General features: G+C 33.7%; 3 protein-coding genes and 1 long non-coding RNA gene across 5 annotated transcripts in view; 1 reads left to right on the top strand and 3 right to left on the bottom strand.

The window, feature by feature from the left end:
* Positions 1-15,805, bottom strand: part of LOC143910004 (uncharacterized) — an 805,996-nt gene extending 790,191 nt beyond the window's left edge. The window contains exon 1 of the long non-coding RNA XR_013260425.1: positions 15,688-15,805. This is a non-coding gene — a long non-coding RNA (uncharacterized LOC143910004). The remainder of the gene's footprint in view (positions 1-15,687) is intronic.
* On the bottom strand, positions 7,989-13,017 carry LOC143923072 (uncharacterized). Its single transcript, XM_077446572.1, has 2 exons — positions 12,937-13,017; positions 7,989-12,854 (listed from the first exon to the last, which is right to left on the bottom strand). Exon 2 carries the CDS (start codon positions 12,759-12,761, stop codon positions 7,989-7,991), a length of 4,773 nt encoding a protein of 1,590 aa, XP_077302698.1. The 5' UTR covers positions 12,762-12,854; positions 12,937-13,017.
* LOC143923073 (uncharacterized) lies at positions 13,822-14,904 on the top strand. Its single transcript, XM_077446573.1, has 3 exons — positions 13,822-14,179; positions 14,221-14,412; positions 14,528-14,904. Exons 1-3 carry the CDS (start codon positions 13,822-13,824, stop codon positions 14,902-14,904), a joined length of 927 nt encoding a protein of 308 aa, XP_077302699.1.
* Positions 15,806-20,101: 4,296 nt separating the features above from the next.
* The window catches only part of for (cGMP-dependent protein kinase for), a 214,908-nt gene continuing 209,880 nt past the window's right edge, over positions 20,102-25,129 (bottom strand). The window contains exons 5-12 of one of the 2 annotated variants that reach the window (XM_077428327.1): positions 23,422-23,563; positions 22,529-22,623; positions 22,162-22,308; positions 21,673-21,992; positions 21,493-21,580; positions 20,723-20,907; positions 20,433-20,649; positions 20,102-20,355 (exon numbers count right to left, since the gene is read on the bottom strand). In XM_077428327.1, coding sequence (XP_077284453.1) covers positions 20,190-20,355; positions 20,433-20,649; positions 20,723-20,907; positions 21,493-21,580; positions 21,673-21,992; positions 22,162-22,308; positions 22,529-22,623; positions 23,422-23,563 — 1,360 coding nt within the window. In that variant the 3' untranslated portion in view covers positions 20,102-20,189. The remainder of the gene's footprint in view (positions 20,356-20,432; positions 20,650-20,722; positions 20,908-21,492; positions 21,581-21,672; positions 21,993-22,161; positions 22,309-22,528; positions 22,624-23,421; positions 23,564-25,129) is intronic. The other variant, XM_077428328.1, reaches the window with a different exon arrangement.

The raw sequence follows: 25,129 nt of genomic DNA on the forward strand, positions 1-25,129 counted from the left end.
GTCCAGCCCACTTAATAATCAAATTAAATTATAGTAAAGTATAGGAACGCATACGTGACAGACAGACAAACATTGATTTACATATATACATATGTAGGATTGTTATGAGTGGTATGTAATGTCAGGTTGGTATGAGTGGTTAGTAATGTATAATATGTGTACGTTGGCATGCGTGCACGCAAGTCGGTTACCAAGGTAAGCATTTCCTTAACTATACACTGGCGCTTCATACTTTCGCGTCGATAATATCATATTTACGAATATTATTATGAAGAGGTTATATCCCGTTTTTTTTTCACAGTAATCTTTCCGGACATGCATACAACAAATCCTGAAAGTTCAATCGTAATCGGTTGACTGGTTTAGGAACCTATTCGAGAAAGACAGACAGACAAATATTGATTTTTATATATATAGATGTGGGTGGAATTCCTGAACAGATGACGCTGTTCAGGACCACGGTGGGAATATGGCAGTGGAAATGAAGATCAAACACGTGCGTTTTCAGTCATGTTGTTTATTAAAACGACACCACGCGGTGGTTTAACGACCAACCGCCCCCCAGTGGAAGGTTAACTTCTACTAACTGTAAAATAGCGGTCCTTTCGCGCCCTCTGCCACTTTTCCATCCCCTCTCTACAATCGGTCGTAACATACCCTTTCTCAGCCATAGCCCATACATCAGCCTTTCGTTCAATCCCAACACTACATAGATAATTTAATTTGAGTGATAATCTTGTAATGCGATGACTACAAAATATTGCTTGGTTAAAATATTTGTCTTGACGATAACTTCATCTATCACTTTCATGAAATTTTCATGGCCCAAATGATTTGTGTTGCAAATTTTCGAGTATCAGCCACCGTGCGTGCAAGCCATTATTCCTGTAAATAATGGCGAATATCGGATCACGCACCCAGAACTTTACATATATGTATAAATGTATATGTACATATGTACATTATATACAGCAGGGGCTCCCAACCTTTTTTGACTCGCGTACTACTTGGTAGTACATACATACATACATTACGCTAAATTGTACCACCATATAAAAATTATTGTATTTCATGAAATTTGTTTTTGCAACTGTAATTATATATTAATTGCATGGTTAGAAATGTGAAGACAGGGTAAATGCAATGGATCTATTTTTTAAGAAATTTTATTAAAAAAAAAGTTATTTGTGGAGTCACAATTATAATGTGCTCAAATTTTAATATATTTATCTACGATTTCATCATACTTCTATTAGTGATAAATGGTTTTAGTAAAAACACAAAATTACAAAGTACATATAATATTTATTTATTTATAGTTTTGGACCATTGTGGCATTACAGGAAGAATCTAATGCGCCACAATGGCCTACATTTGAAAAATAAAGTAATGTGGGATTTTATGTGTGTGAGTGAATTATGTAATGAGTTGAGGAGTGATGTACAAACAGTGGTACATATGAGTGTACACTGTTTGGGAGTTGGCAGAAGTGTGACGCCAACTGACAGTTGGTAGTAGAGCCGCTGGCTGGACGGCCACCGGTAGGTGCGTACGCGCACGTGTGTATACTTAATGTACAATAAACGTACATTGATTGACTCAACATCGTCTTTCATTATCTCTCCCGCAATCCTCCCTATATCATCGAACTCTACAGTAAAATGCACAAAATAAAAAGAAAAAGGCAAAAGCAGAAAAACATGATAAAAAAAATAACAAAAGAAAAATAATACATAAAAAAATGAACAATGATTAAAAAATCAAATAAATAAAATCCTCGAATCCTATTCTTAGTTTCATATTGAACAAAAGAAAAAAAGTACATAAAAATGTACACATATACATATACATATATATATATATATATATATATATATATATATATATATATATATATATATATATATATATATATATATATATATATATATATATATATATATATATATATATATATATATTATATAATTAAAAATTAACGTAGATAAGACCAAACTAATGTTCAATAGTTATTGCATGCCTGATAGCATCCCATTAGATGATAAACCAGTAGAAGTAGTAAATAATTATTTATATTTAGGTCAAATAATTGACATGTCTGGTAGTAAAGATGAAGAGATAAAGAGACGTATGAAATTAGGATGGAGTGCATTTGGACGGATGAATGCTGTTTTTAAATCAAAAATGCCACTCTGCCTGAAGAAAAAGATCTTTGATCAATGCGTTTTGCCAGTGATGACGTATGGATGTGAAACTTGGACACTGAACACCAAGATGCTACATAAAATCCAATGCACTCAAAGAAGTATGGAGCGCTGTATGCTTGGCATAACGAGGAAAGACAGAAAGCGGAACACGTGGGTGAGAAGTATGACAAGAGTAGTGGACATAGTGGATAGAGTGAAGAGATTGAAATGGCAATGGGCGGGTCACGTAGCTAGGAGGATGGACGAAAGGTGGACAAAAGAATTGCTTGAATGGTACCCGAGAGAATGCAAAAGGGTAAAAGGAAGACCGCAAGGAAGATGGGTGAACGAAATTAGGAAAATGTGCGGGGTGAGATGGATGAGTGTTGCGCAAAACAGAGACGGGTGGAAGCGTGTTGGAGAGGCCTTCATCCAGCAGTGGATGGTGAGTGGCTGTAAATGATGATGATGATGATATATATATATATATATATATATATATATATATATATATATATATATATATATATATATATATATATATATATATATATATATATATATATATATATATATATATATATTAAATTTCATTAGAAAATAAATTTAATGAGATCCTTGTGCTTGTTTCGAAGAACATAGTTTTTTAAAATTCGGTTCAAATTATGCGTGATAAACCCTGAAGTCTGGAGCTGCATTCAATATATTTCTATATTTATCTTTTTATTAATTTATTTATTTATATAATTTTAGCTATTTAGCTAATTTAAAAATACATTCTTATTTACTTAAATCTAAAATTTTAGATATAAATTTATATACACTGTACTTTATAGAGATGTCTTCTCGCACCTCCCAAGAATGCTTCCACGGTGTTAGAAGACCTGACGCACTCAGGGAAGGCATTGTACATGAGCACACCCCTGTGAAAGACACCACCAGCTGTCTTCTTTTTCCTTACTCTACCTACAACTAAATTATTCTTATTTCTAGTATAATAACTATGGATATCTCTATTTCTTAGTGTATAATCCTTAAAATACTTAACTTATGATCTAACTTATAAACAAAAGACAATGTACTAGGATTTAAACTATTTCTAATACTCATACATCCCAATTCATCTAACATACTTCAAATACCTCTCATAGCTTTATTTTATATTTTTGTGTTTTTCCTAAAGCTTGGCCATTTTAAGCATTGGCACAATAAACCACGTGTGGCAAGACAATTGTACTTATAGATTAAAATTTTACTTTTTCTACTTAAAATATTTCTTTACCTACATACATACATAAGACACCAAATGGTTACGAACCTCTGATATACAAAATGATTCATTGTTTTCGACGAGTTTCGAACAAGACTTTGAAGAGAGTTAAAGTTAATATTTATCGACGAACAAGAAGCGGTAAATCAACGCGTATATACATATGTACATACCCTACCAACAATTAAAGGACACTGATTCCAAAAGCCGACAAGTTCGCTTTGGGTATTTGAATATATTTGAATGGGGTCTACGTGACGAGACAGAATGTTAAATTACAGAAAACACAAATATCGGAAGGCAAAGATCGAAAATCGAAAGATCTTAAGTCGAAAGATCAAAATAAAATGGTGCATGGTAAACGGTACATACTCACTTAATTTGCGCGAGCAGGATACAACACGAACAAGAGGAACATGCTTTTCCTCCCGTATTCAGCGCGCGCACATTAATACGGGAGGAAAAGCCTGTTCCTCTTGTTCCTGTTGTATCCTGCTCGCGCAAATTAAGTGAGTATGTACCATTTACCATGCACCTTTTTTTATTGATCTTTCGACTTAAGATCTTTCGATTTTCGATCTTTGCCTTCCGATATTTGCGTTTTCTGTAATTTAACATTCTGTCTCGTCACGGAGACCGATTTGAATGTACTGGCAACAAATGCTTTCACCCTCCTGAGCAACGCCAGGTAATTCGACAAGTTGATATTTAATTGCAGCATTCTTAGATTTATTTTTGTCCCCTCCAGAAAGGGATTGTCTTACAATAAAATCTGACTTAAAAATAAACTCAATTTTAAATCATATTTTATTTAAATAATCCACTTAAATGAAACATTTTTGATAGATCTTTGCCCGTCAAGATTGAATATTCTGTTAAAAATGCATACTATCAAACTATCGTATGTACATATGTAGCTGTCTAATGTGTAAGTATGTAATTGCATCTCAAAATCATCTATGTAAAGTAATTTTTAATAATAAATATTCTTCAAATGTTATCAACGTATATTGGAAGAGAAAGAGCATAATAAGTCATAATTAAAGCATTTTTTATGCAAATTTTTATTTTTATACAAAATATATGTGTATATACATATGTATGTATGTACATAGTTTCATCACTAATATTTGCAATATATAAACAGATTTTTCCAGATTATTTCATTATTATTTACCATATTTTAGTAAGTGAGATAATTTTATATAATTATATAGGTATATAAAATAATCCAATCATAAAAATTAAAAAAAAAACTACCACCAAACTTAAAATTTTGAGATGCAATAATGTCCTAATATGTACATAAAATATAAAAATTTGAATACTTGCGGTAAAAAGATCCCATTGACATCTATGAATTGACTTTAAAACATTTTTTTTAAACTTATCTATGTATTTATTTATATGTGTAATACATATGTATTTTAAAATACATCAATAGATGTCATTCATCAGTTTTATTATTATTGTAAATATGTATGAATCTACAACTAATGTGTAATTTAGTAAAATTCAGATGTAACATCTAAATAATAAATCTAACATTAATGTTTATTCGTGTTTTTTTAAATTAAATGAATAGCGACATTTATCACATGTTTGAAAAAAAAAAAAAATAAATAAATATATATATATATATATATATTAAACAGTAGACAGGATGAAGGATTAATGTACATTTTTACTGTAATTCAATTTATGTTCACATAAGCTTGCTTCTCGAGCAAAATATATGCCGGCTTCAGATATCTGAAAATGATGATTAATTATAGTTCAATCATCAAGTCTATGTATATTTATATATATCAGACCCCTCATTTATTCCACATTTATCCCTGTTCTACCAATTACTATTGTAATGCTTTTTTATATACATTTACATGTATATAAAAAATGTTGTTCTTCTTTTAACAATATTCCCCTTAATATTGATCCTTTTTGTTTTTTTCCTTTTATTGCTTTGAATTTCTATTGAAACATAAATTTAAAACAAGATGATATAAAAACATGAAAAAATATTTAAAAAGAAAACGAAAAATTTGGCTTGAAATAGTTATATTTTAGCAAATACATTTACATATATACAAACATACAGAGATGTGTCTAAAAAAAATATTTATTTGTAAAAAATATTTGGAAACGGCGGCAAAGCCAATGGAATATATACAATATGATAAATATGGTTAAGTTTTGTAAAAAAATATACAGTTTCGATTATAATACATTATAGAATATAACAAATGCATTTTATTTAATTAAAATACAAAAATATTTAACAAAATAAACAAAGTAGAACTTAAGAATAATATTTAATATTTATTTAACATAGTTCTTCGGTATCTAAATATAATCGTTCAGATTCCTCTTTTATTATGATCCGTGGATGAAAACCACTTAAATTCACGGTTCAGGTGTTAAATATACTATCGAATTTATCAAAATATATCAAAACACATTTATGCTGCGCACTTTTTGGCGGTAGACAATATAAATAAATAAATAAAAATATCATTGGTCTTCAGTGCCGATTAAACTTTATACAAACCGATACATATGACTATGCATTCACTTATTAAAAATTACAAAAAAATAAATTTGCACTTTTTACATACAAGTGTTCAATAATAACATAAATGCCGTAAGTTGTAAACAATAATACAACATACATAATACATAAAACATTCCAAATTTAAAATACATATCTTCCATTAAATGAAAACAAAACATCAAATTAGATTAACATATAATCAAAATATGTACAGTAAAAAACATACATAAAATAAAAATAGTACAATAGAAAACAAAATCTTATAATATGGATCGATTATTAAAATTTTGTTCCTAACTCGCTGACAATCATTATTCATTAAGCGAAAAATAATACTTCGAATCAACAGAAACATTATTAATGTTTTGTTCTTAAGCAGGTATGAGCTGCAAATTAATTAAAAAATATTTAGAAGAAGAATTAACATTTTTGAAATACTCATATAATTCGATTTTATATTGATTTAGACCAGGCCTGGGCAAGCTTTTTTAGTGAAGGGCCAAATTCGATATTTTATATGAGTCGGCGGGCCGCATATATATGTATATATATTATTGTAGTTATTTAACGCACACACACTCTCACACATACATACATACATATATATATATATATATATATATATATATATATATATATATATATATATATATATATATATATATATATATATATATATATATATATATATATATATATATATATATATATACATACATACATACATACATACATACATACATACATACATACATACATACATACATACATACATACATACATACATACATACATACATACATACATACATACATACATACATACATATATACATATATATATATATATATATATATATATATATATATATATATATATATATATATATATATATATATATATATATATATATATATATAAAATTTGCAGATTTCTTCACGACGGTATAAATCTTTCAGATCTGTATCGCACTGTAAATCTAAAATTTCCAGTTGTAGTTCACCCGGAATGTTGTCAACATTAGCTTAAAACGGATCACGGATTATTGCTAGGCTGTTTTTAATTACTCGGAAGTCACTTAAAGCTTTGATGGTGTCTCCGTATTTTTTAATTTTACTTTTAATTTTAATTTTAATCAATATTTAATGATTTCAGTGTTGGGAAGTGATCCAGTTTCTTAATTAATATTTGACGTTGAAACACTTGAAGTTTTAAATTAAATGCATTCAAGCTTTTTATCGAATCGTGAGCATATACATTTTTAGCCTGTAAAATGCAGTTGAAAGTGTTCAGGTGTTATGATGTCCAAAGTAAAAGCAAAATCACAAAGCCAGTGATTGTTAGTGAATTCAGGAAAATCAGTTATATGTTTCATTTCTAAAAATAAAATGATATCATCCTTTAATTTCCACACTCTTTGAAGTACTTTCCTAAACTTAACCATCGAATATGGCTGTGAAATGGAATATCTGTGTACTCTGCATCAAGATCTTCAAAAAAGCTGATAAATTGTCTGTGTTTCACTACCCGTCACTACCTACCCTTGTTGGCCAGTCGAAAGATACTCACAAAATGGTCAAAAAAGGTTTAGGGATTATTTTTATGATTTAACACCTGGCGAATGGATGGTTCACAATGGAATTACCATGAATTTAGGTAAAAAAAAAAGCCCACTTCGTAGGACTTACCGCGCTAATTCGAATCGCACGATTTGCAGATAAGACTATCCGCACACAACCCAACCCCGTGACAAGTCACAAGTCGATAAATGTGATTGCATTATAATAAATTATACTCACGGATACATTATAATACATGGGATTGTATTATAATCACTTCACGGATATATTAAAAAAATTAATAAACACTATTTTAAAAAAATTGAAGAAAAATAAGTAATTTGGAAATAATCACGCGGGCCGCAGTTTGCCCAGGCCTGATTTAGACTATTTATTATATTTAATTAATCAGTTAATGAAGATTAGTCCGATTCAGATGAATCTGATTCAGATGAATCAGATTCATCTGAATCTGATTCAGATGAATCTGATTCAAATAAATATGAGGGACAGTTATCGATGTAATCACTTGGATATAAATGGGAATCTTCTCCTGCAAATATTTCGATTATTCTATGTTTTCTACGATCAACAGCAAGGTCAAGTGGAGATTTCCCTTGGCTATTGATGGCGTCAGTGTCGCCCCCATGTCGTAAAAGCGACTTTACCAAAGAATGCGAATCACATTGAACTGCCAAGTGTAGAGCGGTTTGGCCATGGCTATCCAACACATTCGAAAAGGCTCCGTTTTCAAATAAGATTTTAACAGCTTTTCTTAAATCTAACAACAAAGCAGGTACATCCAATGAGCTCAAATTCACGCCTTTTTCTTCCATGCATTGAATTAAACCTACATTATGAAATAAATCGTTTAGACCAATCATGTCATCAAAGTGGTACCAAGCTTCCATATTGACTCCAAATTCAATATACGCATGTTTAATCTGTGCGTAATTACTCAAAATTAAAATCAGCGGTGTGCATCCTTCGTTATCTTCCAAGTTTACGTCGATTTTTTCTTGAATGAAAAATAATACAGCGTTAACATTTCCGCATTCTGCAGCATAGTGCAAAGCAGACCTTCCAAACTTATCCTTAGCGTGGATACTCAATCCTTTCTGAATGAGTGAACTTAGAGTACCGCCATCACATTTCATTGAAGCGTAATGAAGTAGGGTTTTTCCTGAGTCGTCGACAGAGTGAATGTCGGCTCCATTTTCTAATTGTTTGGTGATATATTGAGGTTTGCCATAAAGAGCAGTGGTTAGAAGTACGCTTTTTGGACTATTTTTGGAATATATGTCCAAAAGCAATTCGAAAACGTCTTTTTCAAATATAGCTGCATAATAAAGTGCAGTATTTCCACGGTTATCTGCAATTTCGATATTTACGCCCTGTTTCAAAAGCATTTTACAGATGTCTGTGCTTTCGTTAAATACTGCGTAATGAAGTGGAGTTCTTCCTTTGCTATCGGCATAGTCGATATTGGCACCATTGTCTATAATCATTTGACAGATTTTATCATTTACTTTCAGCACTGCGTAATGAAGTGGAGTTCTTCCTTTGCTATCGGCATAGTCGATATTGGCACCATTGTCTATAATCATTTGACAGATTTTATCATTTACTTTCAGCACTGCGTAATGAAGTGGAGTTCTTCCTTTGCTATCGGCATAGTCGATATTGGCACTTTTGTCTATAATCTTTAGACAAATGTTTTCATTACCTTCCAGCACTGCGTAATGAAGGGGAGTTCTTCCTTTGCTATCGGCATAGTCGATATTGGCACTTTTGTCTATAATCTTTAGACAAATGTTTTCATTACCTATCAGCACTGCGTAATGAAGGGGAGTTCTTCCTTTGCTATCGGCATAGTCGATATTGGCACTTTTGTCTATAATCTTTAGACAAATGTTTTCATTACCTTCCAGCACTGCGTAATGAAGGGGAGTTCTTCCTTTGCTATCGGCAACGTATATATTGGCACTCTTTTCTATAATCTTTAGACAAATGTTTTCATTACCTTCCAGCACTGCGTAATGAAGTGGAGTTTTTCCTTCGCTATCAGTGTTGTTTAGATTGGCACCTTTATTTATTAAAAACTCAATTGAATTTTCATTTTCAACCATTATTGCAACGTAAATTGGTGTCTCTTTTTCTTTGTTACAAATATCTATATCGACATTAGAGTTTATCAGCATTTCCATGACTTCCAAATCGCTGTGATTAACAGCGAAGTGTAAAATACTATTTTCACCCGGACATAATTTTAATAGTAAATATCGGGGATTATTTTCACTTGCAGCTTTAATAAGGTCTTCACACAATTCCTTTTTTTTTAGAATAATAGCTTGTCTCAGTCTTGCATGAAGCATTAATTCCTCGTTGTTATTTGGCATTAATGCATTAACAACTTTTGGATGGCCATGAAGAATAGCAATATCTAACGCATTATATTTTCCATAGTCTCTAAAATCCGCAAGTGTAGTGTCTTTAGTGTACAGAAATTTTACTATTTCGTCGTGGCCATTGGATGCTGCAATATATAGCGAGTCCTTTTCTAAAATAGCTCCTTTCTCAAGAAGATACTCGACAGTTTTCTTATTGCCGTATGCGGCTGCTAAAGAAAGAGGTGTGCCACTCCACCTATTTTTTATATTAATATTAATATCTTCTTTATGACTGAATATTCTTTCTATCGTTGTACAATCATCGCGATATTTTGCCAATAATTGCAATGGGCTGCGATCACAAATGCTACATTTTGATATGTCATAAAAGTCCTTGATTAGCTGAGGATATTCACTCACATATTCCCAGACACACACAGTGTGCTCCTCAAACTGTGTGTGATTTAATAAATGTAATGCAATGCGCAATACGTTTTCTTCTTCATTTTTAGCCTTTAAATTTAGTCTTGTCACTTTCTGGACGAGACGATGTACATTTACTTTGCCGTCAATCAAATTGATTAATGAGTAGTCGTCTAAGATTTCTACTGCTTCTCTTAGTGTTTCAATATCCTCTTCTATTCTAAAAAACAATTTTTCAACTTGAATGCCTTCAGACGGCAGGTAGGCTATAATATAAAATATTTTCGTAGCAAGATCGCCGAAATTAACATGCATTTTTATTTGTTCCAGAGACAATTCCCAAGTTGTCCGTAAAAATTTATCATATGAATCATCTATTTGGTCGTGGTCTGATTCTATCAATAATAGTTGTCGTTTACAGAATAAACTTAAATAATCTGCAATCGTAAATTTTGTCATACTACTCCATTTGCCAGTTGTCTTATTTCTCCTCTTTATATAACCAACACTCAGCATGAGAGCCAACGGTAGTCTACCCAATTCCTCAGTCAATTTCCTTACATCTTCTTGATTTTCCCGATTTAAATTTTTGTTGACGTACTTAATAGCATCCTTTTCAGAAAACACTTCCAATGAAATCACTTCAAAGTCTCCACTCTGTCCTACGTCCCAATCTTTCCGTCGGGATGTTATTAATGTGTATATATTTCTGCTTCTTGCGTGTCCTTTGTAAATGTACTTTTTCACGACATCATAATCCTCAACGTTGTCCAATATAATTAATGATTTTCGTTTATCCTTATCTAATTGGGCATAGATATCCCTTACTATTTTGTGAATGCTTCGGTCTTGCTTCTGGCGTTCTCTTTCATTTTCTGAATCTTTTTTAACTTCCGTTTCTGTTTCTATACCCAACACCTTAGCCAAGGATACAAAAGATTCGTCGATGTTTTCAATTTTTTCAGATTTAATCATCACAATATTATGATAATATTCAGATTGAATGTCTGCATATTTCACAGCCAGTGAGGTTTTACCAACTCCACCAGGTCCAGTGATTGCGGCTGATTGAGAAATTATTGTCAACTTTTGTTTTTCTGTTAAAGCCTCGTGCAAGTTTTTTAATTCTTCTGTCCGTCCAGTGAATGTTTTGACAGGAGCAAACAACCCCAAAGTAATTTTTTTTACAGTCTCTTTCGTATGTTCCAAACTTTTAATTATTTTAGTGCTTTCATTTTGAATAGTATTTGTAATGTTTTTCTCGTTTATTTGAATTGCGCTTTTAATAGACTGTTCAAAAATATTTAATTCCTCACAGTAATTTTTTAATATATCTATTACATCTTGATATTTTCGATTTTCATCGTCGACTGATTTTAATCCTTCGAAATACTTTAACAATTCTTCAGTTATTTTTAAGGTTTTCTTTTGCACAAAGTCTCGGTCATAGTTGTTTATTATATTTAAGATTGTTTCATAATGTTGTGAATGGTTCTTTGGCTCTTTGTTATATTCTATGATATTTATTTTTAAATCTTCAGAAGTAACTGTGCAGTTGTAGTCTTTTGTCCAATTTTCCCCATGAAATGGTCGGCGAAAAAAATATTTTCCACAATCCGAATTATTTCTCTTAAAAAATTGTAATCCTTCACTATCCTTTACAACGATCCCAGCGTTCTCATACAAACTCGACGTAAGCCAATTTTCAGTTTTATATTGAATTTCATAGCCCGGAAACTTCTTCTTTCCATATGGAATAGGCTTATTAAAAATTGTCGTTGTTCCAACTTTGGTAGGAAGAATGTCAAAGAATTCTTCCTTTGATTTTCCGTACACGATATTTGCAGCTTCTAGTTTTAGTTTGTAGGAATCATTATCAGTTTTCTGTTCATGTTCAATGATGAAATTTAGAAATCGTTGAACTCCATCTTGAGCGAGCCTTTTCATGGCCCCCCGAGGTCCACGATTTGTAGTTACGTCCATAAATTGGAATTCGAAGCTCGTGAAAATTTCTATGGCAATTTTCACAAACAGTTCTCTCATTTCAGTCTTCTCTGCATGAAATGAATAAACAATATTTTCATATTTGTAAGAAGAATTCTTTTTATCCCACTGACTATACCTTTCCACAGGCTTAGACACTATCTTTGCAGCTTTGCTAAATTTTATTATTCCTAGCACAGTACCTAATACGTCCTCAATCATTTGAGGAGCTTCGCCAACTTTTTTAAGTCGACCCTCAATAATATCATAATGAATTTTCAGCACAAACTCCATTTCAGAAACAAAATAAGACACAAAATACCAAAGCCGTGATTTCTGAAATTCAGAATCATTATCACTATTATCATTGGATGAATTTTCAAGTGGGATTGAAGCCATTGTAGTGTTATTTTATAATTTCTAGAAAGATTTTCAGAATGCTTGGATTTATGTAGAAGTAGACTGGTGCAATAATCGTTGTGGAAGGAGACCCTGTAAAATCGAAATCTATTTTAACATTAAAACGATAAACCACCTAAGCTATGCTAAATTCAAAATTGTAGTTGTTTCTTACCTTTGAAATTGGCACAATCAAATGTCTTTGAAATGGGTGGAGTTTAGACGGTGCAAATATCGATGGAAAATTAGACCTGGAATTGAAAAAAGAATTAATATTTATATATTCACGTGAAGGAAAAATAGTTTAGTTTAGTTTCAAATTCACCCAAACAGATTTGGAACACGTTCATCGATTTAAAAAAAGGGGCCATAGAAAGAGGCAAATGGGTGGTTGGCTGTGGTCACTCCGATCTAATACATGATTCAGATGTAATTAATTTTAATAAGTTCGTTAATGATTAATCTCCTCTAGCTTCGTGTCGGATACATTAGCTTACTTTAATGGTAGCTAACCCCCATGTGTCGTTAAGATATCAAAACGACCTAAAAGAGTGGAAGTGGTACAAAGGCAGCAGCATAGTTCTGTTACGTCTACATAAGTCTTTATTTGTTTTATGTTAGCTGTATTCTATTCCCACGACCCTGCGAGACAAATTGCGTGCATCTAATCAACCATTGAAACGGTTCCCGGTAAAATTGGCTAAATATTCTTCCTATATATAATTGGCCAGGAAGGTGCATTGGGGTTACCTGTAAGGCCTTCCTGGTACAACGAAGTGGCCGACACTTAGTCACGGGTATGCGCAATCTCAATACCTTCACAAATAGATTTTGCAGAACTAGCGAAAGCACAAGAGGGGGACGAAGAGCTGCAGGGCCTAACGACCGGAAACACAAGCATGAGATTGGAGTCGGTACCTTGTGGAGGAAGCACAAATGCGATGATAGTTTGCGACACATCGACAGGGAGGAATCGCCCGTATGTACCTCAAGAATTCCGAAGGGTGATTTTTGAGATGATGCACAACGCCGCACACCGGGCATTAAGACCACAGTCAAGATGGTGACGCAGCGTTATGTATGGTCGAAAATGGCGACAGACATTAGAAGATGGACACAGACCTGTACGAGTTGCCAGAGAGCAAAAACCACGAGACATACACAGGCACCGATAGGAAGTTTCACCACGCCAACATCAAGGTTCGCTCATGCTCATGTGGACATAGTGGGACCATTACCACCATCCAATGGACACACATACATTTTGACATGTGTGGACCGCTACACACGATGGCCGGAAGCCATCCCAATCCCGGACATAAAAGCGGAAACAGTGGCAAAACATTTTTTGGAGGGCTGGATCGCCCGTTTCGGAAGCCCAGAAACGATTACGACTGATCAAGGGAGACAGTTCGAAAGTGAGCTGTTCAATGCCTTAAGCCAGCTGCTGGGTACCAAGCACAACAGGACAACGGCGTACCACCCACAGGCAAACGGACTAGTAGCACGATGGCACCGAGCACTGAAAGCAGCAATCAGATGCCACGCAACGGGGGCTGGATGAGAGCCTTGCCCATCGTATTACTGGGTTTGCGAGCAGCATACAAAGAAGATTTGAAGGCCAAAAGCGCTGAACTCGTATACGGAGAGGGTATACGACTCCCGGGAGAGTTTTTTACCGGAAGGAACGATCGCAAGGACCAACCGGAACTGCTCCAACAGCTACGGAAAAAAAATGCACTCCTTAAGACCGGTCCCACCAAGAGCAACAACGAGGGCCACTTTCACCCACAAGGACTTAAACAAATGTCCGGCAGTATTCCTTAGGACAGATGCTGTACGGCAACCGTTGCAGCAACCGTACGAAGGACCATTCGAGGTAGTGGAGAGAACCCCGAAAACATTTGTCATCAGGATAAGGCAAAAGGAAGTGAGGGTAACGGTGGACCGACTGAAACCAGCGTATGTGTTAAACGATGAGCAACCGACGCCGAGCACAACGACGACATCGAGCGTAACACCTATAAGGACAACCTCACCACCGCCGGCGAATACAGAAATCGTGAGATCAATGCCGCCGCCCACTCGTACCGGGAGAAGGAGGCAAATACCGATGAGGTTTAGACATAGCATAGCAAATTGATGTGGTGTACGGACCAGTATAACTTTTGCAGTTATATCTAGTATAATGCCATTATTGTAACTTATATGTTTTGATTAGCGCACTTTCACAGTCATGTCTAGTATAATTCCATTGTTGTAACTTATATGTTTTGAATAGTGTATTTTCACAGTCATGTCTAGTATAATTCCATTGTTGTAACTTATATGTATGTTTTGAATAGTGTACTTTCACAGTCATGTCTAGTATAATCCCATTGATGTAACTTCTATGTTTTGATTAGCGTACTTTCACGGTCATGTCTAGTATAATTCCATTAGTGTAACTTATATGTTTGATCAGCGTACTTCTACAGTTACACCTAGTATAATTCCATTTTTGTAACTTATACGTTGTGATCAGCGTACTTTCACAGTCATGCCTAATATAATTCCATTGTGGTAAATATTGTAACCTACATGTTTGATCATTGTAATTTTTGCAACGGTGTCACTGGAGGGGGGAGTACTGTGGAGGCTTGCCGAGCCAGTGGTCTTGGGGGTTGCCACACCGGCTTTTATGCAGGTTGGCAACACCGGGACAAGCGCGGTTCGGCGCGTCTGACAGACTCGGCGCCCCACTCGGTGTACGACAACCCAATAAACAACACACGCTCTATTATTTCAACACCCCCGTTACTACGAACACGACAAACCCATAAAACCACGCTCGCAGCATAACTAGGGCAGCGCGAGTACCACGAACAAAAGATGTGCACACGACACACGTTTATAAAGCAAAACGTTTATAAAGCAATGCAGCAACCTCCACCGGCAGAGTGAGCCTCTGGAGTTCAAACAGATCACTTCTCCGAAGAAACCTCTTCGTACATACAATAACCATTGTACCAATTGAACGCAAATAAACGATCCTCTTTCAAACTCAACTGAATTTCCATAGGCCGGGAAACGGTCGAAACCTTTCACTCGACCACCTGTCCTATAGAGATCTACCTTTATAATGTTTCCAAGTGCTTGCAGATGCCTAAAATCGATAAGCAATTTTCAATTTCAATGTTATCGTTATTTCTTTTATTTAGTAGGCAATTTGATGCTGCTGAAAAAAATTGAATCTTGTTCTCTTTGTTTAAACATAATAAATACTGTTACGTACGCCGCGGATTGAGCGAATTGCACTTACACCAACGGATATCTGTTATCGGATTAACTAAATGCATGCACTTACTTCCAAAGATTATATCTGGACTCTAAGTGCATTTAGGCTGAACAATGACCGTTATTAGTTATTTCTCAGAATCGGTACGGGGAGACCCAATGTCGTGGAAATACATATCCGAATACGTGACTATACAACAGGTAAACAGATTAGGCGTCCTGAGAGATCTACCCTTTATAAGGCGGTACGTAGGCGATATCAGATCATTCTGGACTGAGCAGGGACAGTGCGTGTAACTCCTTAATCATCAATAAATGCTGTGAAACGACTGTTGGCCTTTTACTTGGATCCTCCACCCACCCGTACGCAACAATACATTTAATGACTGATAATGAGTCCAAATTAACCGTAATTTCGGTAATTTTTTGATTAAATAACGGCTCACCAGTAATTTTCAATTTTTGAAAAAGGAGATATTTTCTTTTTTCGATTTCACTTAAAGCTTGAAGTATGATAATCAAGAATAACATGAATTTGGGACAACGGTGATGCTAGCTTTTGTGTGTGTTTAATTTAAGGAGTCCGCAAATTTTTTGGGAAATGGGCCGGTTCACGACTAAACTAATGTTCAATAGTTATTGCGTGCCTGATAGCATCTCATTAGATGACAAACCAGTAGAAGTAGTAAACAATTATTAAATTATTTATATTTAGATGAAATATTTGACATTTCCGGTAGCGAAGATGAAGAAATAAAGAGACGTTTGAAATTAGGACGGAGTGCATTTGGACGAATGAATTTTGTTTTTAAATAAAAAATGCCCCTCTGCCTGAAGAAAAAGATCTTCGATCAATGCGTCTTGCCAGTGATGACGTATGGATGTGAAACTTGAACTTTGAACTCCAAGATGCTAGACAAAGTCCAATGCACTCAAATAAGTATGGAATGATGTATGCTCGGCATAACGAGGAAAGACAGGAAGCGGAACACATGGGTGAGAAGTATGACAAGAGTAGTGGACATAGTAGATAGAGTAAAGAGATTGAAATGGCAATGGGCGGGCCACGTGGCTAGAAGACTTTAAGAAAGGTGGACAAAAGAAGTGTTTGAATGGTACCCGAGAGAATGCAAAAGGGTGAAAGGAAAACCGCATGGGGAGATGGGTACTTGCTTATTGCATGTCAGGTAAAAGTGTGAATTCTCGACAGGGTGGACCCTTTAGGCTCGGAAGCGAGGCTCGGTCGACCCGTTCCTTCCTGTGATTGGCTACTCTTTGCGATGCCAATAGTATTGCAGTGCCCTGAATTAACTCGACTTTTACCTGATGAAATGCTCCGACATTTACCGCATGTCATTTGGATCTACCTGTAAACCATACCGCAATGGAATTTGTGAAATTTGACATTTTTATTTCTTGTATAAAATATCACGATCAGGTCAAAAATTTTAATTATCTTAAAGATTTAAATTTTAAATCAATTTTTTTTAAATCTGCTCAATTTTTTCCTTGAGCCGGATGAAAATTTTCTCGCGTGCCGTAGGTTAGTGACCACTGGTGTAAATCAAAAATAATAAAAAAATGGAATTTCGAAACGGTTTGAGTTTCGGAAACGATAAACACGTTCCGTAACATGAGGAATTTGTAAAAAATAATAAAAAAAAATGCACTGCCACCAGTCTATTGAAGATTGTGAAAATCGTAAATTCACCAATTTTGAATGGCTTTTATATTTGTCTAAGCACCGCTTTAGTAGCTTGTTTTTATTTTATTCACCTAATATAAATGAAATAGTTTAATTTTACATTAAACGTATGTAGATAAAGGAAAAGCCTTCACATGGAATACTTTTGCACATAGTTATATGTAGTATGAGAAAAATCTCGAACTTTGTCGAATTTTCAATAAGGAAAAAATAATAAAACATCATTATTTGTCAGACTTCCAAATAATTCAACAACAAGCGAAGAAAATAATATATTTCACAGGGAAAGATGATAGGATAATTAAAAAGAGTAAGCAGCGATACAAATTTAACTAAATATATTTCTTTCGGTTATAAGAAAATATAATTATTTACAATATAAACATAGATATTCCACAAAGTAATAATTATATGTATGTATAAATGTATATCATATTAAAAAAATAAGGCATATTTCAGGTAAATTTAATTTAAATTATTAATATTTATTATACATACAATTGACTAACATAAGCGTCATTGCATATGACTCTCGATACCATTATTTTTTATTACAATTTAGCTATGTATATGTATATATCATAAAAGTATAAGTAATGGTAATTTTTCTGATTATAAAATTATTACACTTATTGTTCGATACAATAATGAATACTTCATATACATATTATATTCAAGACAAATTCAACTACAAAAACCAGTAGAAAAGCTTTTATATGTATGTATTTTATAACATAATACATGCAATCCTCGTAAGTGCATAGACATTATGATAAAAATATGTAGTTTCAATTTTAGCGAAATATTAAATATATGTAAGGATAAAAAGAGAGGGGGGGGGGGGACAAATTTAGCATTAAATTAATAGCATATTACAGATTGTGCATATTGATCTTGGTAAATTAAAATTAGATAATAAAGAGGAAAAAACATAAAGCAGTATTGTCTGCCACAACAATATAATAATTGCGTGACCTAACCTAAAAATTGCACAAGCAATGTATTCAATCTAAATCACATATTACATACGTATAATATTATATTAAAAAATGGTATCTGTATTGATTTGAATCGTTTCAAAATGAATATTTATTATGATATCAAGTGCTTACAAAAAATGCTGAAATTGATTGGCAAGGTTTTACCAGCAGCGAGGCAAGAATAATTAAAAAAGCTTCGTTTAATCCCTCGAATAATAATTTTAATGCAAAATTAGACTAGATTTAATCGCACATATTTATTAAATTGCCAATTCTTATGCAAATAAATTGCTTCATAAAATTATTATTAACAAAAGAAAGAAAATTTCCTCAATGCAACAATAAATTTTCCAAGCCCGGTGACCCCAAAGATACTGTAAAATATAAATACAATATATTTCTTAGAAATATGTAGCACCAAATACATGTCATATTAATATAGTAAATATATAATTAACAGTTTTGTGAGACGAACAAATATTACACAAGCATTAGGATCTCAAATGGCTCCCACCAATTACATTAATAATAAAATGATTAAAACTAACTTTTTTCAATAGCTCCTTTCAATTTTAAGATCCCAGAAAATTGCCAATTAAAAAAATTACTCAAAGTATAATACATTTATTGAAAATAATGAAAACAGTCTCATTGCGTTTTAAGTAATCGCTCAAATTAACATATGTATGGCTGTATAGTATTTTTCTAAGGCAAATTATATTTATCAAAATTAAAAACACATACATTGTACATACATATGTATGTATGTACAGTAAACATGTATATACATATATAGATATATAATCCTGCACTGAAAACCCAATTTGAAATTATCTTAAAATATGGTCATCATTGAAATTTAACAAGACATTATTTTAATGATTCTTACACTTTTTATACAATATTAAGTTGTATAACAACAATTGTGAAAAGTATTGACTAAAATGGCAATATTTATGTATGTAGATGAATATATATTTATATGTATGTATATTTAATGTGTATATGTCGAATTTAAGCACGCATTTATTTAATAGTTACAAAATAGTTTTGTGACTCACTTAAAAGGATAAAAATGAACGACATTAACTTAAACGGAAAAAATACAATTGACTTATATTTAATAACTCCAATATTTATAGTCAATGATTATTGATTGCAAGATTTATCCCCAGCTTTCTAAAATAGGGTCGCTACCATACAAACTAAATCAATTACGTATTTCTTTAAAAGTATTTGAATTTATTTATCGACAGTATAAATAAATAATTTTTTTTAAGTATTAGAGATTAGTTAGATAACGTTCAAATGTCGAAAGAAACATTTGATTTGATGTTACATAAATTATTATAAATTAAATTTCTCTCTACATCTTTGATTAAAAAAGTTATTTTAAATAAAATGAGAATTCTTAGTAACATGCTGGAATTAATGATGTAAATTAACTAAAAACTACATATGCACGATTTAAAAATCATTATCCCAGCCGGAGAGATCGTCCGGTGGCGGTCCATCTGTGATCGGTGGATATTCGTCAAAGTTTTGAGTATCGCTCGGAGAATTGACGATGGGCAAAATGGGTGGTGGGAGTGTTCTTTGGGTCAGACCCTCCCAATTGAAGCCATCGAACCACCTGAAACAGTCACAAGTCAGATGTATAGCAAAAGGAAGAAAAATCATAGCACAGATGTAACACAATTACACGCATACTTGTGCTTCTGAATCTCGGAGATGCCGCCTCGTTGATATCCCAACCGCTCGGCCGGATTATCCCTGCACAGCTTCTTAATAAGGGCTGTGGCGTTTCGAGTGATGTTTCTAGGAAATTCTACTGCGTCGATACCCTTCAATATTATATTGTAGGTTCTCATGGGATCCCCGCCAGTGAACGGTGGATTTCCAGTCAACAGTTCGAACATCAACACTCCTGAAATTGACAAAGTAGAGTCACACGACGTTTATGTGATTCGATTTTGATCCTTGGTTTGATTGGAACTGACCTAGTGACCAATAGTCGGCACTGATGTCGTGTCCTCGGTTCAAGATAACCTCGGGCGCTACGTACTCCGGCGTGCCGCAGAAAGTCCAAGTCTTCCTGCCGGACACCAGCTTCTTGGCGAATCCGAAATCTACCAGTTTCACATAGCCTTGACTGTCCAGCAAAAGATTTTCCGGTTTCAGATCCCTGTTTATATTTCAAATATTATTATTAGTTTTATACAAAATACATATTCACTAACATCCACAGAGACATCTATGGTCAAATTTGTACATTTGTAAATTAGCACATTTTATACAATTCAGCGAAATTGAAGATTGCTGAAAACTCGACATTTTCGTGAAGATGGGTAAAGTGCACAATTTTTTGGAACCGTTACAATGAAAATCAGAAAAATAGGCAAACGATCGACTTGGAGTCACAAATCCAAGATCTGGCCAGCAGAAACCATTGGGATTTGAACCCGTGACCACTTTGTTTAAAGCATTATATGCTAACCACTAGTCTATAAACTGCTGGTTATACGCTAACATTATATGCTAATCACTAGTCAATATTCTTGGTGCCCAAAAGCTGTACAATGTATGCGATTCATTATATCCCTGATATATTTTTGATTACTGCCAAACTATGTGGAATGAAGTTAAGTCACGTTTCATTTCCAATACGTAAGTTTCACGTCTAGCGTGCGTAGCTCTGGGTTTTTTTATTATTTTGACTTAACCATTGTCAGAAAAAATATAAGCCAATATGGAAAACTGAATGATTCACCTATAAATTATATTTCTAGAGTGCAAGTAGTGGAAAGCTTCGACCACGCAAGCCGTGTAAAACCTGGTCGTGGAATCGTCGAAGCGACCTGCAAAAAGCGATCAGCCAAGGTTAACAATTTCATTAAATATATGTATGTATTTACAACAGCAACGTATCCGAAAAACACTGAAAGACAACCTCTGTCCCTGAGAATAGTCCACAGCTCTCCGCCGAGACAGCTCTCCATCAGCATGTACAAGTACTTCCGGTCTTTGAACGTCTTGTACAACTTGACTATGAATTCGCAATTGGCCTCGCCCATTATCTGCTTCTCGCTCATTATGTGCTGCTGCTGACGTGTCTCCACGATCTGAGCCTTCTGCATCTGCTTCAGGGCAAACGAACGGTTCGTATCTCCGTTGATCTGGACCAACTCGACCCTGCCGAAGCCTCCGACGCCCAAAGTCGCAATGATTCTCAAATCGGACAACCTCAGGGCTGCAAACTCCTCGTTCAACCTACAAATAACCAAACAGAATTCAAGTCTTACATTGCTAAAACAATCCTTTAACCGAATAAATGATCTTACCGTGAAAATTGATCCTGAATGTAGGCATAACACAAATATCATATTTTTAGTACGACAAATTTAAGTTAGTTTCATAGATGTATTTTAAAAGAATGTACCTTCTACGACTGTCTCCTTCGTCCTTGTACTTGGTCCTAATTTCATCTAAGCTCGATATGAGCTGGTTGAATGTCTCTCGGTCGATCACCAGACAGGTGACACCTTCGGGAGAGTCACAGATGATGTTGGCCGTCCTCAAATCGTCTCTGAAATAAGTTAAAATCAAAATTAAAAATAGTATACAATAGTTTTTCTTTTAAAATCATTCTTATTAATATCTTAGTTTTGGTAATTAAAACAAACTATGATGTTATATTATTATATACATAAAATCAATATCAGATGAATATTCGAGTGTTTAATGTGCCTCATAAAAAGCTGTTTCCATTCATATTGTATAAATGGGAATTAAGTCAATTAACTGACCCTTGAAGAGCTTTTTCACCGAAGAAGTCACCCTTTTCTAAGATCCTGATGAACTTTTCTTCAGTGCCATTAGGTTGCTTCATAGTTACTTTGACCTACAATGGAAAAAAATACAGCATTTATAGAAACTTATACACATATATTATTAAATTTATATATTCAGATGCATCTATATTCAATTCAATTCATTATAATCCCGTTTAAGAATCAAACTGATTCAAAACAAACAATTTAACCGAAACAGGTACTTAACTTTGGCCAGTTCTTTAAATTCTTATGACAAACGGTATAATAGATGTATTATTTTTAGCAAACGCTGCAAAAAAATTTAAAATTTTGCCACCTAAATAATTACATTGCATTATTCTTCAATGAAATCTCATTCTATGCAATTAATTAATACAAAAAAAGGATATGTAATTCATTACACGTACGTAGTTAAGTGTATGGAAAAAAAAATTAAACAACTTTTACTTTCTCCGCTGTAAAAACAATCGAATTACTGCGTTTTGGAACGCAATTTATCGTTTATATTCAAGATATACATAAATATGGTTTATACGACGGTTATATTGAATAATTTAACTGCTGCCCTTGAAACGGTTTGATAATAATTGAAATATTTTTCACACAATGAAAAAATGATCAGCTATAATATATAGCAGCACTAATTCAGATGCACTTATCATGATTTTTGTTGTTTTTTCAAATTTGGACACTGTTTCAATGAAGTTTTACTATCAAAAATGCACTATAATATGTTTAAAATAATAAAGAAGAGGTCAAATTCTTAAATAAGTCATTCAATCGGCTCAATATTATCAAAATATGGTTTGAAATTATTAAATTTAAAAGAAATTGTACCCGTCGGACAATATATTTGCTTTACGCACCTGTCCTTTGGAGATGATGAAGAAGGTGTCTCCTCGTGCACCCTGTCTGACGATGTAGTCTCCCTGCTGATAATGAGTTTCCTCGAGTACGTCCGATATCTTGATAAGAGTATCCTCTGGCAGCTTCTTGAATATCGGCACACTGTAAAAATAACAATATTTAAAATTTTAGCACTTCCATCAACAACAAAAAATGTATACATCCATATAAAATATACTATTATCAAAATGTATAAAATTCAAAAGCAATGACTTAATACACATTATATTTATTTATTCACATAAAATTTATAATGCCATTACAGGTTTCCGCAAAGCGATACCTATGGCCCGACTTGTACACTTGTTATATACATTTATAGCTTCATCATAAATTTGAAATTATCATATCATATATGTATAATAGCGCTATTCTGCGTGTCTGTGTGTCTGTGTGTGTGTGATATCGCTAGTGGAAGTATAATAGTCGTTTCAATTCGACATATGTATGTACGTCACAGTTATTACACCGCGAACAAAATGTACGAATATAATAACGAATCAAAAAAAAAACCTGTATATATACTTTTTGCTACCAATATTTCCTCTAGGAAAATAATAATCTATTGAAAATTAGTTTAATTGGTGTTTTATTTTATTTTTATTTTTTACATATACATATTACAGGTAAACTCAATAAGGAAGGCCTTAAAGGTAAACCCCAATGCGCCTTCTTGGCCAATTACAAATTACAATGCAGCATTTTTATTACAAGTCGTTGAATTACGAGACACTGAAAAACTCGCAAATCAACGAGACATCTACGAATTGTACATAAATTTTATTGTACATTAAGCATACTTCAAATAGTGGTGACATAGTAGGTAGGAAGGATTTATAGCCAATTTTTTTTTAAACGGGAACCGTTTCAACAATGAAATCAGAGAAAATTGGCAAACTCTGATAGGAAACGATCGACCTGGAGTCACAATATCCAAGTCTGACCAGCAGCACTACAGATGTACTCAGAAAAATTCTTTCCCAATCGAGGCCAGCTCATAGGATCGAACCCGGCGGCTCTCGGTGTTAAGCAGAAGCTTAACGACCGAGCTATGCTGTTGGATGTATATGTATGTATATACAAATATACCAGGAAGGCCTAACAGGTAAACCCCAATGCGCCTTACAGGTCAATTACAAACAATGCAGCATTTTTATTACATAAGTCGCTAAATTACGATACACTGAAAACTCGAAATTATTGATACATCTATGAATTTGAACATAAATTTTTATTGTACATTAATTATAGTGTATATAATCATATAGTGGTGACATAGTAGGTAGAAAGGTTTTTAGCCAATTTAATCAGGAACCGTTTCAGCAATGAAATCAGAAAAATTGTCAAACAATGATAGGGAATGATTGACCTGGAGTCGTAAATGTCCAAGTCTGACCAGCAGCATTACAGAAAATACCTGGCGTCCTCTCGGCGCTAAGCAAAAGCCCAACCACCGAGCCATACTGCTGGCTATATTGTTTATATTTTTATATTGTTTATATTTTTATATTGTGTATATGTAGGTAGGTAGTTTTTACCTGTAATACACCCTGAAAATTTCATCGGGTCTATCACTCAGCATACATAAGCAATTTATATTATCTGGTCTGTTACTGAGAGTTGGCGCGTTCTCATAGTCACGCACATGCGCGCGAAAGAGACAGAGCG

Source organism: Arctopsyche grandis, chromosome 3 (genome assembly GCF_051622035.1).
Source record: "Arctopsyche grandis isolate Sample6627 chromosome 3, ASM5162203v2, whole genome shotgun sequence".
Classification (NCBI taxonomy): Eukaryota; Metazoa; Arthropoda; class Insecta; order Trichoptera; family Hydropsychidae; genus Arctopsyche; species Arctopsyche grandis.